At 39.2% G+C, this 12,933-nt stretch overlaps 1 protein-coding gene across 8 annotated transcripts in view; it reads right to left on the bottom strand.

The window, feature by feature from the left end:
- Window positions 1–12,933, bottom strand: part of LOC115081986 (protocadherin gamma-C3-like) — a 191,622-nt gene that overhangs the window by 111,799 nt on the left and 66,890 nt on the right. The window contains exon 1 of one of the 8 annotated variants that reach the window (XM_029586235.1): window positions 6,428–8,997. The exons of the other annotated variants lie outside the window; for them this stretch is intronic. Coding sequence (XP_029442095.1) covers window positions 6,428–8,872 — 2,445 coding nt within the window. The 5' untranslated portion in view covers window positions 8,873–8,997. Of the gene's footprint in view, window positions 1–6,427; window positions 8,998–12,933 lie in introns of those variants that run through there. 8 annotated transcript variants of the gene reach the window in all.

Below are 12,933 nucleotides of genomic sequence, written 5' to 3'. Positions count from 1 at the left end.
GACAAAAGTCTGTTACTTGAGATTGTTTGGCATTCCTATTGTGGTAAAGCATTTATTTTATAACATCGGATAATATCGGGCAGTAGGGATGCTTAAATTAGCGTCCTTATTTAGTTCACTTGAGTTATCTTCCTCCACGTTCATTGGAAGAAGAATCACTTACGAAGCGTTTTAATATTTCATTTGTAATGGCGAAATCAAAAGCACTTTCAATGGTATTCGCACTATATTTATTTAAAAGTAATGGTTCAATCCTTCTTTCTTTGCATTTTAGAATAATTTAAAAGACCAAGCGTATTCAGGACATCATGATGATGTGGTATCAAATATTTGCACAGAACCACATTATGTAGAAAAAATGGATTCCACATACCAAGCTTGGTGAAAAGTAAAAATATACTAGAAGCCTATTTTATTCAAGCATCACAATGAACAGAAGGGTTAAGGCCTCAAAATGCGAAAGGACAAAGCGACTCTAAGGAGCTTCCTGCAACAGGTAATTTCTTCAAAACTGTAATCTTATTTTAGAAATTGCACTTTCAAATAAAACAACCAATATTAAATCACTAAAGAAAGTTGTTTGTTCTGAAGTGTATGGATGTAGAACAGATATTTATTGCTAACTTTCAATTCAGAAACAAAAGAAAATACTTTCCATTGTAATAATATAATGCTGACCTAGATCAGCGACTCCCAAACAGGTTCTGGAGGGCCATCCAGCCAGTCTGCTTCTCAGGATATTCTCAATGAATAAGCCAAATATGCACATATGAAGAAATAGACAAGTATTGAAAATTTCCATCTAAGATAGGATGAAAAGCGAAGACAGAACACAATATTTATTTTCCAATTGTTCTTCCTCACAAAGGCTTTCTAAGCAGGTTGAGGAAAGGGTAATGGGTTTCATTTACATCATTAATGCTTACACGGAGCCAGGTTTTGGTGGAATGCGGATTTACACCACCATAAGAACATAAGAAATTGCCATGCTGGGTCAGCCCAAGGGTCCATCAAGCCCAGCATCCGGTTTCCAACAGAGGCCAAATCAGGCCACAAGAACCTGGCAATTACCCAAACACTAAGAAGATCCCATGCTACTGATGCAATTAATAGCAGTGGCTATTCCCTAAGTAAACTTGATTAATAACAGTTAATGGACTTCTCCTCCAAGAACTTATCCAAACCTTTTTTGAACCCAGCTACACTAACTGCACTAACCACATCCTCTGGCAACAAATTCCAGAGCTTTATTGTGCATTGAGTGAAAAAGAATTTTCTCCGATTAGTCTTAAATGTGCTACTTGCTAATTTCATGGAATGCCCCCTAGTCCTTCTATTATTCAAAAGTGTAAATAACCAATTCACATCTACTTGTTCAAGACCTCTCATGATCTAAAAGACCTCTATCATATCCCCCCTCAGCCGTCTCTTCTCCAAGCTGAACAGCCCTAACCTCTTCAGCCTTTCCTCATAGGAAGCTGTGATCACAACATTTTTCGTGGTCCCACAAGGTGTCTGTTATCAAAGAGCAGTTATTTTTTAGAAGAAGGTGCATGTTCTTAGGCATATATATATGTGGACTGCACTATTTTCACTAGTCATCTCACAGAAAGGTAGACTTCTTCCTACATTTTATCTGAGGATGAAATCGACCTTCTTGGTCAATTTTAGCTTCAGATCCTGAACAGGATTCCCCACCAGTGCCCTGTCTCCTGCAATTGAATATCGAAGAATTTGCTCAGAAATCTGGCCCCAGCCACTCAGGGAAAAGAAACGTAGTATATGCCCTTTCAAGACTACTGGAAGTTCCTGGGTTCTATATATTTTGTTTATAAATCTCCCTTTTTAAAATGTTCCCTACAAGAGTTTCCTGTCCTTGAAGCTTCACATTAAGGAAAAGACAAGGGCCTGGAATTGAATTACAGTATGCAAATTCAATCCATCTGGCTGCGTTTAATAAGGCGTATCTGTACTGAAATTCTAGGGTATGGGAGAGCTATTATCTCGTCCCATGCTCTTAAAAGCAATAATGTATTATATTACAGTACTGAAGTTGTTCAGACTGAATTATTTATTTATCTTAATTAACACATCATTCACAAGCAACAGATAATAGCTGAATAGCGTTATCGTCTGATAAATAAGGCGCTGAACACTGGAAATATTCTTAGTAAAAATATTTTGCATTCTTTCCCTACATCTTAATTTAAAGTGGTAAATATCACAAAATAATGTCTATCTCTCTATCCACACTTGCAAGACAGCTCTGTTGCTCATTCTCAAATTAATCATTTGAACTATGTGTTTTATGTATTTTTTATTTTTCTCTGTCATGAATATTTTGAGTGAATGAGCTCTCTCTCGCTCTCTCTCTCTTCCTAGTTGTTAGTATTGAAAACAGATAGTGTAGAGATGGAAGCGGTCCAGAGAATGGTGACCAAAATTGTATGGGGATTATATCAGAAGACTTATGAGGTCAGGCTGAAGAATCAATATATATATATATCTACCCTAGAAGAACGTGGTGCAGGGGAGATAGGAGATATGATACTGAACTTCAGATACCTGAAAGGTTTTAATAATCCACAAATTCAGAACATTTTCCACTGGAAAAGAATCTGTAGAACTAGGGGTCATGAAAAGAAACTGCAAGGGAATGACCCAGGATCAGGAAATATTTCTTTATTGAGGTGGTAGATGACTGGATTACCTTCTCAGAGGAGGTGGTAAGGATGAAAACAGTAAATTAATTCAAAAGGGCATGAGATAAACATTGCAGAATGCTAGAGGTTGGAAATAAGAAAAGGGTGCAAGGGGGTAACCTGCACTGAGTGGCAGTTACCACCCTTAACATAAGAACATAAGATATGCCATATTGGATTAGGCCAAGGGTCCATCAAGCTCAGTATCCTATTTCCAACAGTGGACAATCCAAGTCACAAGTACCTGGCAAGTACCTAAACATTAAATAACTCTCAAGTTACTATTGCTTATTAATTAGTAGCAGTTTATGGATTTTTCCTCTGGGAACTTACTCAAACATTTTTTAAACCCAGTTACACTAACTGCTGTAAGCACATCCTCTGGCAATGAATTCCAGAGCTTAACTATGCGCTAGGTGAAAATGAATTTTCTTCAATTTGTTTTAAATATTACTTGCTAACTTCATGGAGTGCCCCCAGTCCTATTATCTGAGAGAGTAAATAACTAATTTATATTAACTTGTTCAAGTCCTTTCATGATTTTGTAGACCTCTATCATATCCCCCCTCAGTCATCTCTTCTCCAAACTGAACAGCCCTAACTTCCTTAGTCTTTCCTCATAGGGCAGCCATTCCATGCCCCTTATCATTTTGGTCATCCTTCTTTGCACTTTCTCCAGTGCAACCATATCTTTTTGGAGATATAGAAACCAGAATTGCAAACAGTATTCAAGATGCGGTCTCACCATGGAGCAATACAGAGGCATTATGAAAGCCATCATTTTATTAGTCACTCTCATCTTAATAATGCTTAACATTCTGTTTGCTTTTTTGATTGCCACAGCACACTGAGCTGACGATATCAATGTATTATCCACTATGATGCCTAGAACTCTTTCCTGGGTGGTAACTCCTAAGATGCAACCTAACATTCTGTAACTACAGCAAAGAATTTTTCCCTATATGCAATACTTTGCACTTGTCTATGTTAAATTTAATCTGCCATTTTGAATCCCAATCTTACAGTCTCTCTCCTGCAGTTCATTCACAATCCGCTTGAGATTTAACTACTCTGCATGATTTTGTGTCATCTCCAAATTTGATCACCTCACTCATTGTACCCCTATCCAGATCATTTATAAATATATTAAAAAGCACTGGTTCAAGTACAGATCCATGAGGCACTCCACTGATTACCTTTTTCCACTGTGAAAACTGACCATTTAATCCTACTCTCTGTTTCCTATCTTTAACCAGCTTGCAATCCACAAAAAGACATTGCCTCCTATCCCATGCCTTTTTAGTTTTCTTAGAAGCCTCTCATGAAAGACTTTGTGGAACACCTTCTGAAATCCAAATACACCACATCTACCAGTTCATCTTTGTCCACATGTTTATTCACTCCTTCAAAAAAATGTAGGAAGACATAGGGGTAACCAGCAAGGAACTACAGTTACAACTATAAGTAGCTTGGTGGGCCAACTAGATGGATCATTTGGCCTTTATCTTCTATCATTACTGTTACTTTATAAAATAAAATATGTATTAACACATTGCTCAGTAGACACTGTTGTTTATTTCTGGTCCCCTCATAGCATTGAATTTATATGTGAGTCATCCTCTTGCAGTGAATTTTAAAAATGAATGTTAAAGAACAATTCACATGATAAAAGAAACAGAACGATTATCTACTGGAGTTTACACTACTGAAAACTTACACTTAAAAAAGTCTACTTCTAAAAAATAATGTAATTACAAATTATGTAATAGAGAGCTCTTCCAGATGAAAATCTACTATTATCTAGGGATGTGAATCGATTTTTGATGATTTAAAATATCGTCCGATATATTTTAAATCGTCAAAAATCATTAGAGGCGATATACAATAGGAATTCCCCCGATTTATCATCAAAAATCGTAAATCGGGGGAAGGGGGAGGGCGGGAAAACCGGCACACTAAAACAACCCTAAAACCCACCCGACCCTTTAAAATAAATCCCCCACCCTCCCGAACCCCCTAAAATGTCTTAACTTACCTGGGGTCCAGTGTGGGGGTCCCGGTGTGATTTTCCACTCTCGGGCCATGGGTGCGTTAATAGAAATGGCGCCGGTGTTACCTTTGCCCTGTCATATGACAGGGCAAAGGTAGTGCCGGCGCAATTTTGGTTCCTGTCCCCCGACGTCACGAGTGCAAGAGATCGCTCCTGGACCCCCACTGGACCCCCAGGGACTTTTCGCCAGCTTGGGGGGGCCTCCTGACCCCCACAAGACTTGCCAAAAGTCCAGCGGGGGTCCGGAAGCGACCTCCTGCACTCGAATCGTATTGCTGTATTGCAAAATGGCGCCGGCCGTATGGCCATTTTGCAATACGGCAATACGATTCGAGTGCAGGAGGTCACTCTCGGACCCCTGCTGGACTTTTGGCAAGTGTTGTGGGGGTCAGGAGGCCCCCCCAAGCTGGCCAAAAGTCCCTGGGGGTCCAGCAGAGGTCCGGGAGCGATCTCCTGCGCTCGTGATGTCGGGGGACAGGAACCAAAATGGCGCCGGCGCTACCTTTGCCCTGTCATATGACAGGGCAAAGGTAGCGCCTGCGCCATTTCTATGAACGCACCCATGGCCCGAGAGTGGAAGATCACACCGGGACCCCCCCACTGGACCCCAGGTAATTTAAGACATTTGGGGAGGTTCGGGAGGGTGGGGGATTTATTTTAAAGGGTCGGGTGGGTTTTAGGGTTGTTTTAGTGTGCCGGTTTTCCCGCCCTCCCCTGATTTACGATTTACAGGATTTTAAAAAAAACAAAACCGCGACGATCCGATTCCCTCCCCCCCCCCCAGCCAAAATTGATCATTAAGACGATCGATCACACGATTCACATCTCTGCTATTCACACATATATAAATGTAGTACTCTTTCGGAATGAAATCATTACACTTTTGGAAAGTTTACTTGGATATCAGTTGTGGCATGTGGGGATGATATGAGATGGAACTGGTGGGTTGTGTTGGTTGTAAAGGAAGGTAGGTAATTGGTTGTATGACTAAGGAGTGTTTATTTGGGATAATTAATAATGCCTTGATGAGATTTTCAACATTTTTTAAATTATTGTAACATGTTTTGATGTTTTTAAAAGCATGAAATAAAATTTTATGAAATAAATATTGATAAATAAGATTTAAACTATTTTAATATACTATATTTTATTATACAGTATAATTTAAAAAACTACATACAATATAAAGTGGTATGATTATCCCTTTGACTGTTTTTTTCATTAAAAAAAGGGGAAAAGGTGACCGTCTGTTTTATATCATTATTTCCACTTTGCAGTCTAGGATTTAATAATCTTGCATCATGTTCTATGTTATTTTGATTTATATAAGGATATGGAAAGTCATCTTTGATTCACCGTGCCTATGACTAAATATTCTATTTTCACCTACAACCAGAGTTCAAGAGCCAGATTTTACTATAGTGTTCATAATTAATTTCCAAGGCTGGAACGGTAAATACATGGAGAAATAACTGGAATATGGAGTCTAAGGATGTCCTTGGAAGGAATGACATAACCATATGCAATATCGTGTACAATTTCTTCTACTATTCAGTGGAACAGGAAAACGTATTAATGTAGGTTCTGTAATTATTAATTTAACCTTACAATAAGTCAATAAAAGAAGTTCCAGAATACCTAAAACATAGCTTGAGGAATAAGAATGCTTTCTCACCTGGTAAGATTGACTCAGCTCGCAATCACGAGATGGAAATGAATCTGTCCCATTCACCATGTCCCTAAGCTGGGGAAAATTCAAAGGTTTCATGCAGTTACTTGTTTCCAAAACAGGAGCAAAGCAAGCCCGGTAGCAATGGGCCTCGGAGTCTGCTGGCCTCATGCTGACCTCCATATATTTCAGAGTGCCATCCGAATTTATATGCAGCGTTGGAGTGGGTTGTTTTATAAAGTGTCTGGATTGCGAGCTACCACTGCTTAGACAATCACATAAAGAACTGAAGCTGTCTTTCTCTTTCCTGAGGCATTTAACAGAAAGTATGACAAAAGCAGCAAGTGAAATTACACTGATTGCCACCAAGGAAATAATTAAATACAGGGTTATATCAGATTTTTTTGAATCTGTAAGGAAATCCCGAGATTGTGGACTTTCCTCATAAACTTGGTCATCTAAAGTCATAAGGATGGTAACTGTAGTTGACAAAGTTGGATCTCCATTGTCCCGGACTAAGATAAGAATTTTCTGCAGAGAGTTGTCCGTCTCTTTGAAGGCTCGGATAGTCCTGATTTCTCCTGTATATGGAGCCACTCGAAACAAAGAGAGATCTGTAGGTTCTAGAAGACTGTAAGAGAGCCAGGCGTTATGTCCAGAGTCTGCATCCACTGCTGTGACTTTGGTGACCAAATATTCTATAGCAATTGACCGAGAGATCTTTTGTTGCGCTGTGATGTCCTTGGAGGTTGCCGGATACAAAATAACAGGAGAGTTATCATTCAGATCCAACACGAAGACATAGATAGTGATATTGGAGCTTAGTTTCGGAGAACCACCATCTTCCACCCATACTGGAATTTGCAAAACTTGAAGGAGCTCATAATCAAATGATCGCTGAGCATATATATTACCATTGTGGGAGTTGATGTAAACAAATGAGGAGATAAAAGAATCGTGGATCGGACTCTCTGCTATGGAGTAAGTGAGATGGGAATTCTCGTTCATATCAGGATCAGAAGCAGACACAGTACATAGCAAAGAACCCGGATGGTTGTTTTCTTTTATGTAGGCATTATAGAAAGGCTGTGAGAAACTAGGAGGATTATCATTGATATCTGAAATATTGAGAACCACTGTTGTCTTTGTATATAGCGATGGTAATCCCAAATCTCTAGCAATTAGTTCAATGGTATATTGAGACACCTTTTCTCTGTCTAAAATGTCACCTGTGATTAAAGAATAGTGGTGATCAGATGACTTGAATTTAAATGGCAGATTGGGTGATATATGCAAGCGTATTTCACCACTTTTCCCTGAATCTCGATCTCTTACTCTGAAAAGTCCTACTACAGTTCCAACGGGAATATTTTCTGGAACTGATTTTTCCAAGGAAGTCAACAGAATCTCTGGAGGATTATCATTTACGTCTTCTATTTGCACTTGAATAATACAGTGTCCTTCCATTTCTGGAACTCCCTTGTCTCTTGCCCGTACATGGATTTCATAGAAATTGGATTCTTCGAAATCCAGAAGTCCTTTAACGAGAATCTCACCGTTGTGGACGTCCAGGCTGAAAATCTTGAACACCGAGTCCGAAGTGAGAGCGTCAAAAGAATATTCAATTTCACCATTCAATCCCTCATCTATATCAGTCGCGTTAAGTTTAATTAGTGCAGTATTTAGAGTGGAATTTTCAAGTAAACTGACTTTGTAGACTGAATGATCAAACACTGGTGCATTGTCATTGATATCCAGAACAATTACATTAATTTGGGCAATTCCAGATCTAGCAGGATTGCCTCCATCAAATGCAGTCAGGATCAGTTGATGTTGCTCATGATCCTCTCTGTCCACAGGTTTTTCCAGAACTATTTCTGGGAAAAGTTTGCCATCCTTAAGGACTTTCACACTGAGGGAAAAGAATGGCGTTGGATTTAGTTTGTAAGAACTAACAGCATTGGTTCCCACATCTGGATCTTGAGCACTTTCCAGAGGGAATCGCGAACCTGGAGCCGCGGATTCTGCAATTCTTAGTTGACGTTCAGTGGTGAGAAAACTGGGAGAATTGTCATTTATATCCAGTATCTCGACTTGTAGCTGGAATACCTCCAGTGGATTTTCAGTAACTACCTCCACAGGCAGTAAGCAGCTCGAGCTGGATCCACAAAGGCTTTCTCTGTCTATCTTTTCATTCACAATCAGTGCTCCGTTTGCCACATTAACAGCAAAATAGCGTCTGCTGCTTTCGAATCCCAATCGCAGCCTGCGTTTAGTAATAGCTGCAACGTTTATCCCCAGATCCTGAGCGAGATTCCCCACCACTGTCCCCTGCTCCGACTCTTCCACTACGGAATAGCGAAGCTGCCCCGAGACTAAGCCCCAGATACAGAGGGAAAAGAAACACAGTACTTGCCCTTTCCAAGTCTTCCGGGAGCTCCGCGACTCCATTGCCTTTCAATTCTTTTTCTGGATTGTTTTGTAGTTAAGGACTCGGCGTCCCTTTCAGTGCCCTTTTAAAACGACCACTGGGGCGAGGGCTTGAACCGGAGATGCTATAAGAACTCAGTCCTCCGCAGGCGCCGTCGGTAGGCAGTGAAGGATTTGCGTCGGTACATTTGCTCTTCTCCGTCTGTGACTGAAGGGGAAGGGTGGGTGATTCACTGCATCACAGCTGGAGGCGGAGACAACGAGCCGAGCAGATCTACAGTCACTGTTTAGCAGTTGATTGGTGGAAGACTTCTCTGTCTCCCGAAATGACGGACACGCCTCCTTTGCTCTTAAAGCTACAGAAACCTTAATCTGTATCTTTTGATTCACTCAGTGAAAAGTATTTTTTTGACATATTTGGCAACAAAATCTAACTGAACACAGTTAAAAGAAGAAAAAAATCCAACTTATAGTGTTCAAGAACAGACTAATGTCTTACTTGTGATTATCTTGCATTCGTGTTCTAGTCAAGCATTTATGGCGTTAGACAATGCTATGTAGTAGGGCTGTTTGATTTAGTGTACTTATTTAGTTCACTTGAGGTAATATCCACCATATTCATTGCAGGAATAATTCACTTGCAAAGCGTTTTAATGTTTCATTTATAATGTCAAATCAAATGCATTTTCAATGTTATTCGTACTATGCTTATTGAAAAGTAATGATCCAATAATTATTCCTTCTTTCCTGACAAAATTTAGAATACTTTAAAAGACCAAACTCATACAGGACATTGAAGGATGTGCACCACTATTTTCACAGAACCACTGTTTGTAAACAAAACTGATTCTACATATAAAGCATGGTCAACAATTAAAATATTATAGAAGCCTATTTTATTCAATCATCACAATGAAAAGGAGGGTTAGGTCCCGAATAAGAAAGGAGAAAGCGATCCTAAGGAGTTTCCTGCAACAGGTGTTGTATAAGACATTGCAAACTATTTTAAAAATCACACTTTGAAACAAAACAACGTATATAAAATCGTTAAACCAATTTGGTCTTTTTTCTGAAGCGTATTGTTGAACAGAATCACTTCTAGCGTTTAATTCAGAAACGGCAGGAACTAGTTCCCATGGTAAAAACGTAAAGGTGATCTTGATCTGCAGAGGCTCAGCGATTCAGTTTGCTTCTCAGGATTATCTCAGTCAATATGCATGATATGCACATATGAAAAAACAGGCAAGTCTTCAAAATTTCCATCCAAAATGGAGTAAGAATGTTTGATCATTCTGGCCCAGGTCAGGATCTAAAGAGGAGACTGACATATTTACTCATATAACGTTTTTCTCCGTCAGAAAAGTTTAATGAGCAGGTCGAGGAAAGTGTAGTGATTATCATTTACATCAAAAATACTTACACGGAGCTTGCTTCTGGTGAAACGCGAATTACACTACAATCTCTAGCTGTGATCACAACATTGCAACATTTTCGCGATTAGGCAGGGCCTCTGTTATCAAAGTGCAGTGATATTTTAGAAGAAGGTGCAACTTTAAAAGGCATGTTCACAGGCATAGATAAGAGTTCTGCACCATTTTAACCTGATTCACTATCACCACTCTTCTTGATAGAGCATCTTTTTGCAGGAAGGTAGATAAGGAGGTCGATTTTTCCCTCAGATACTGAACAAGATTCCCCACCAATGCCCCTTCTCGGACTCTTCCACAATTGAATACCGAAGAATCAACTGCTCAGATGGGAAAAGACACGTAGTATATGCCCTTTTCAAGACTGCTGGGAGCTCCAGGATTCCAATTCATATAAATCTTTTCCCTAAAATATTCCGTATACGAGGTAAGTCAGAGGCCTGGATGTGAGTTTTACAAACTATTCGTCTTTGCTGTCTTTAATACGGCGTATTTGTATCAAAAATCTCCGGCTGAGTGGAGATGGTATGGGAGCGCAATTATCTCTTCCCATGCTTTTAAAGCTGTGGTACTGAAGCTGTTCAGCCTGAATTCTTTCTTAACCTTAATTAGTAGGTCCCTCACAAACAACAGATAACAAATGAGCAACATCACTGTCAGATATCCTCAGTATTAATCTTTTGTATTCTTTCTCTACCATATCTTAATCTAAAATGGTATACATCACATGAGAATCTATCTCATTTGCACTGTTTTATGGATATTTTTATTAAATTGCAAGAAACCTTTCAGTCTGAAAGAAGTCGGTCTGGAGAAGAGCGAGCAAAATGGGAGGGGTCAGTATTAAAAGACTTATGAAGAGAGGCTGACAGATCTAAATATGTATACCGTGGAGGAGAGGAGATATGATACAGACCTTCAGATACCTGAAATGTTTTAAAGATGCACAAACTCTGAACCTTTTTCATTGGAAAGAAAACAGTTGAATTAGGGGATCAAGAAATGAAACTCCAGGGGGATGACTCAAAACCAACATCAGGAAATATATCCTCATGGAGACATGGATGCCTGGAATGCCCAACCACAAGAGATGGTGAGGATGAACATAGTAAATGAATTCAAAAGGGCATGGGATAAACAATATGGATTTCTAGAGGCTAGAGGTAGGAAATGAAGAAAAGGGTAACCTGCAAGGGGCACTCAGGACTGGTGCAAGGTTGTCCATCTGCTCTAGGCAATGACCTCACCATCAGGCCATCACCACCTTCTCTCTCTTTCAAACCAACCCAACCAACAAAGCACCTCCATTTGCACCCCATATTTCTTGCAGCCACACCTCGCCCATGTTCTATTTAAGACTGCCACCCTCATGTTAGGTTGCACTGCCCCACCCACTTCTGGCACCCTAGGTGGCCACTTAGTCTGCCTATTGGTCCTGCTGGTCCTGAGGGTAGCAGTTACTACCCTTAACAGAAGGCATGAGGACAACTTGCAGAAGACATGGGGGTAACCTCAATAGAGCAGCATTTATAACTGGAAGCTGCTTGCTTGGCAGTCTACATGCACCATTTGATCTTTATCTGTTGTCACCTCATAGCATTCATTTCTGGTTACCTCATAACATTTAATCTATATGTGAGTCATCATCTTGCAGTGAATTTTAAAAGTAAATGTTAAGGATCAATTCCTTTGATACAAGAAACCGAACAATTATCTACTGGAAGTTACTATACCGAAAACTTACATTTATAAATTAAAGTTTACTTCTGAAATATACTGTAATTAAAAGCTTAACATGCCATACTGGGTCAGACCAAGGGTCCATCAAGCCCAGCATCCTGTTTCCAACAGTGGCCAATCCAGGCCATAAGAATCTGGCAAGTAACAAAAAACTAAGTCTATCAACCAAAAACTAAGGGTAACTGAGTGCTCTTCCAGTAATGAATACTGACTATTCACACACTTATAAATTTAGTGTCCTTTCTAAATGAAATCATTACAGCATTGTACATTTTAGGAAGGGTTACTTGGATATGAGTTATGTCATTTGAGGGTGATATGAGATGGAATTTGTGGGTTGTATTGGTTGTAAAAGAAGGGAGGTGATTGGTTATGTGATTGAAGGGTGTTTATTTGGAGGAAATAATAATGGCTTAATTTTAATAATTATTTAAAATATTGTACCATGCTTTGATGTTTTTAGAAGTGTGAAATCAAATGTTATTAAATATTAATAAATAAGCATTAAGCTATTTTAATATATACTTTACTATATAGCATATTTTAAACAAAGGCATGCAACATAAGGTGATATGATAATTTTTTTTTACAGTTCTTGTCTTATACAAAAGGGAGAAAGGAGACCTTCTGTTTTATATAAATTAAAACGTCATTATATAATGATTTCCACTTTTCAGTACAGGTTTTAAAAATCTTGTATCCTGTTCTATGTTATATGGAAAGTCATCTTTGTCTCACAGTGCCTATGAATAAAGATTTTATTTTCTTGTATAACCAGAGTTCAAGAGCCAGATGCTACTATAGTGGTCAACACCCCTAATGTCCAAGGTTGGGACAGTAGACACATGGGAGAAATCTTTGAAATATGGACTCTTAGGATGTAATTTGTGCTTGGAAGAAATGACATAGCCATAT

Source organism: Rhinatrema bivittatum, unplaced genomic scaffold (assembly GCF_901001135.1).
Source record: "Rhinatrema bivittatum unplaced genomic scaffold, aRhiBiv1.1, whole genome shotgun sequence".
Taxonomy (NCBI): Eukaryota; Metazoa; Chordata; class Amphibia; order Gymnophiona; family Rhinatrematidae; genus Rhinatrema; species Rhinatrema bivittatum.
The sequence above is the reverse complement of the archived record's forward strand: the minus strand, read 5'-3'. Positions and strand labels throughout refer to the sequence as shown.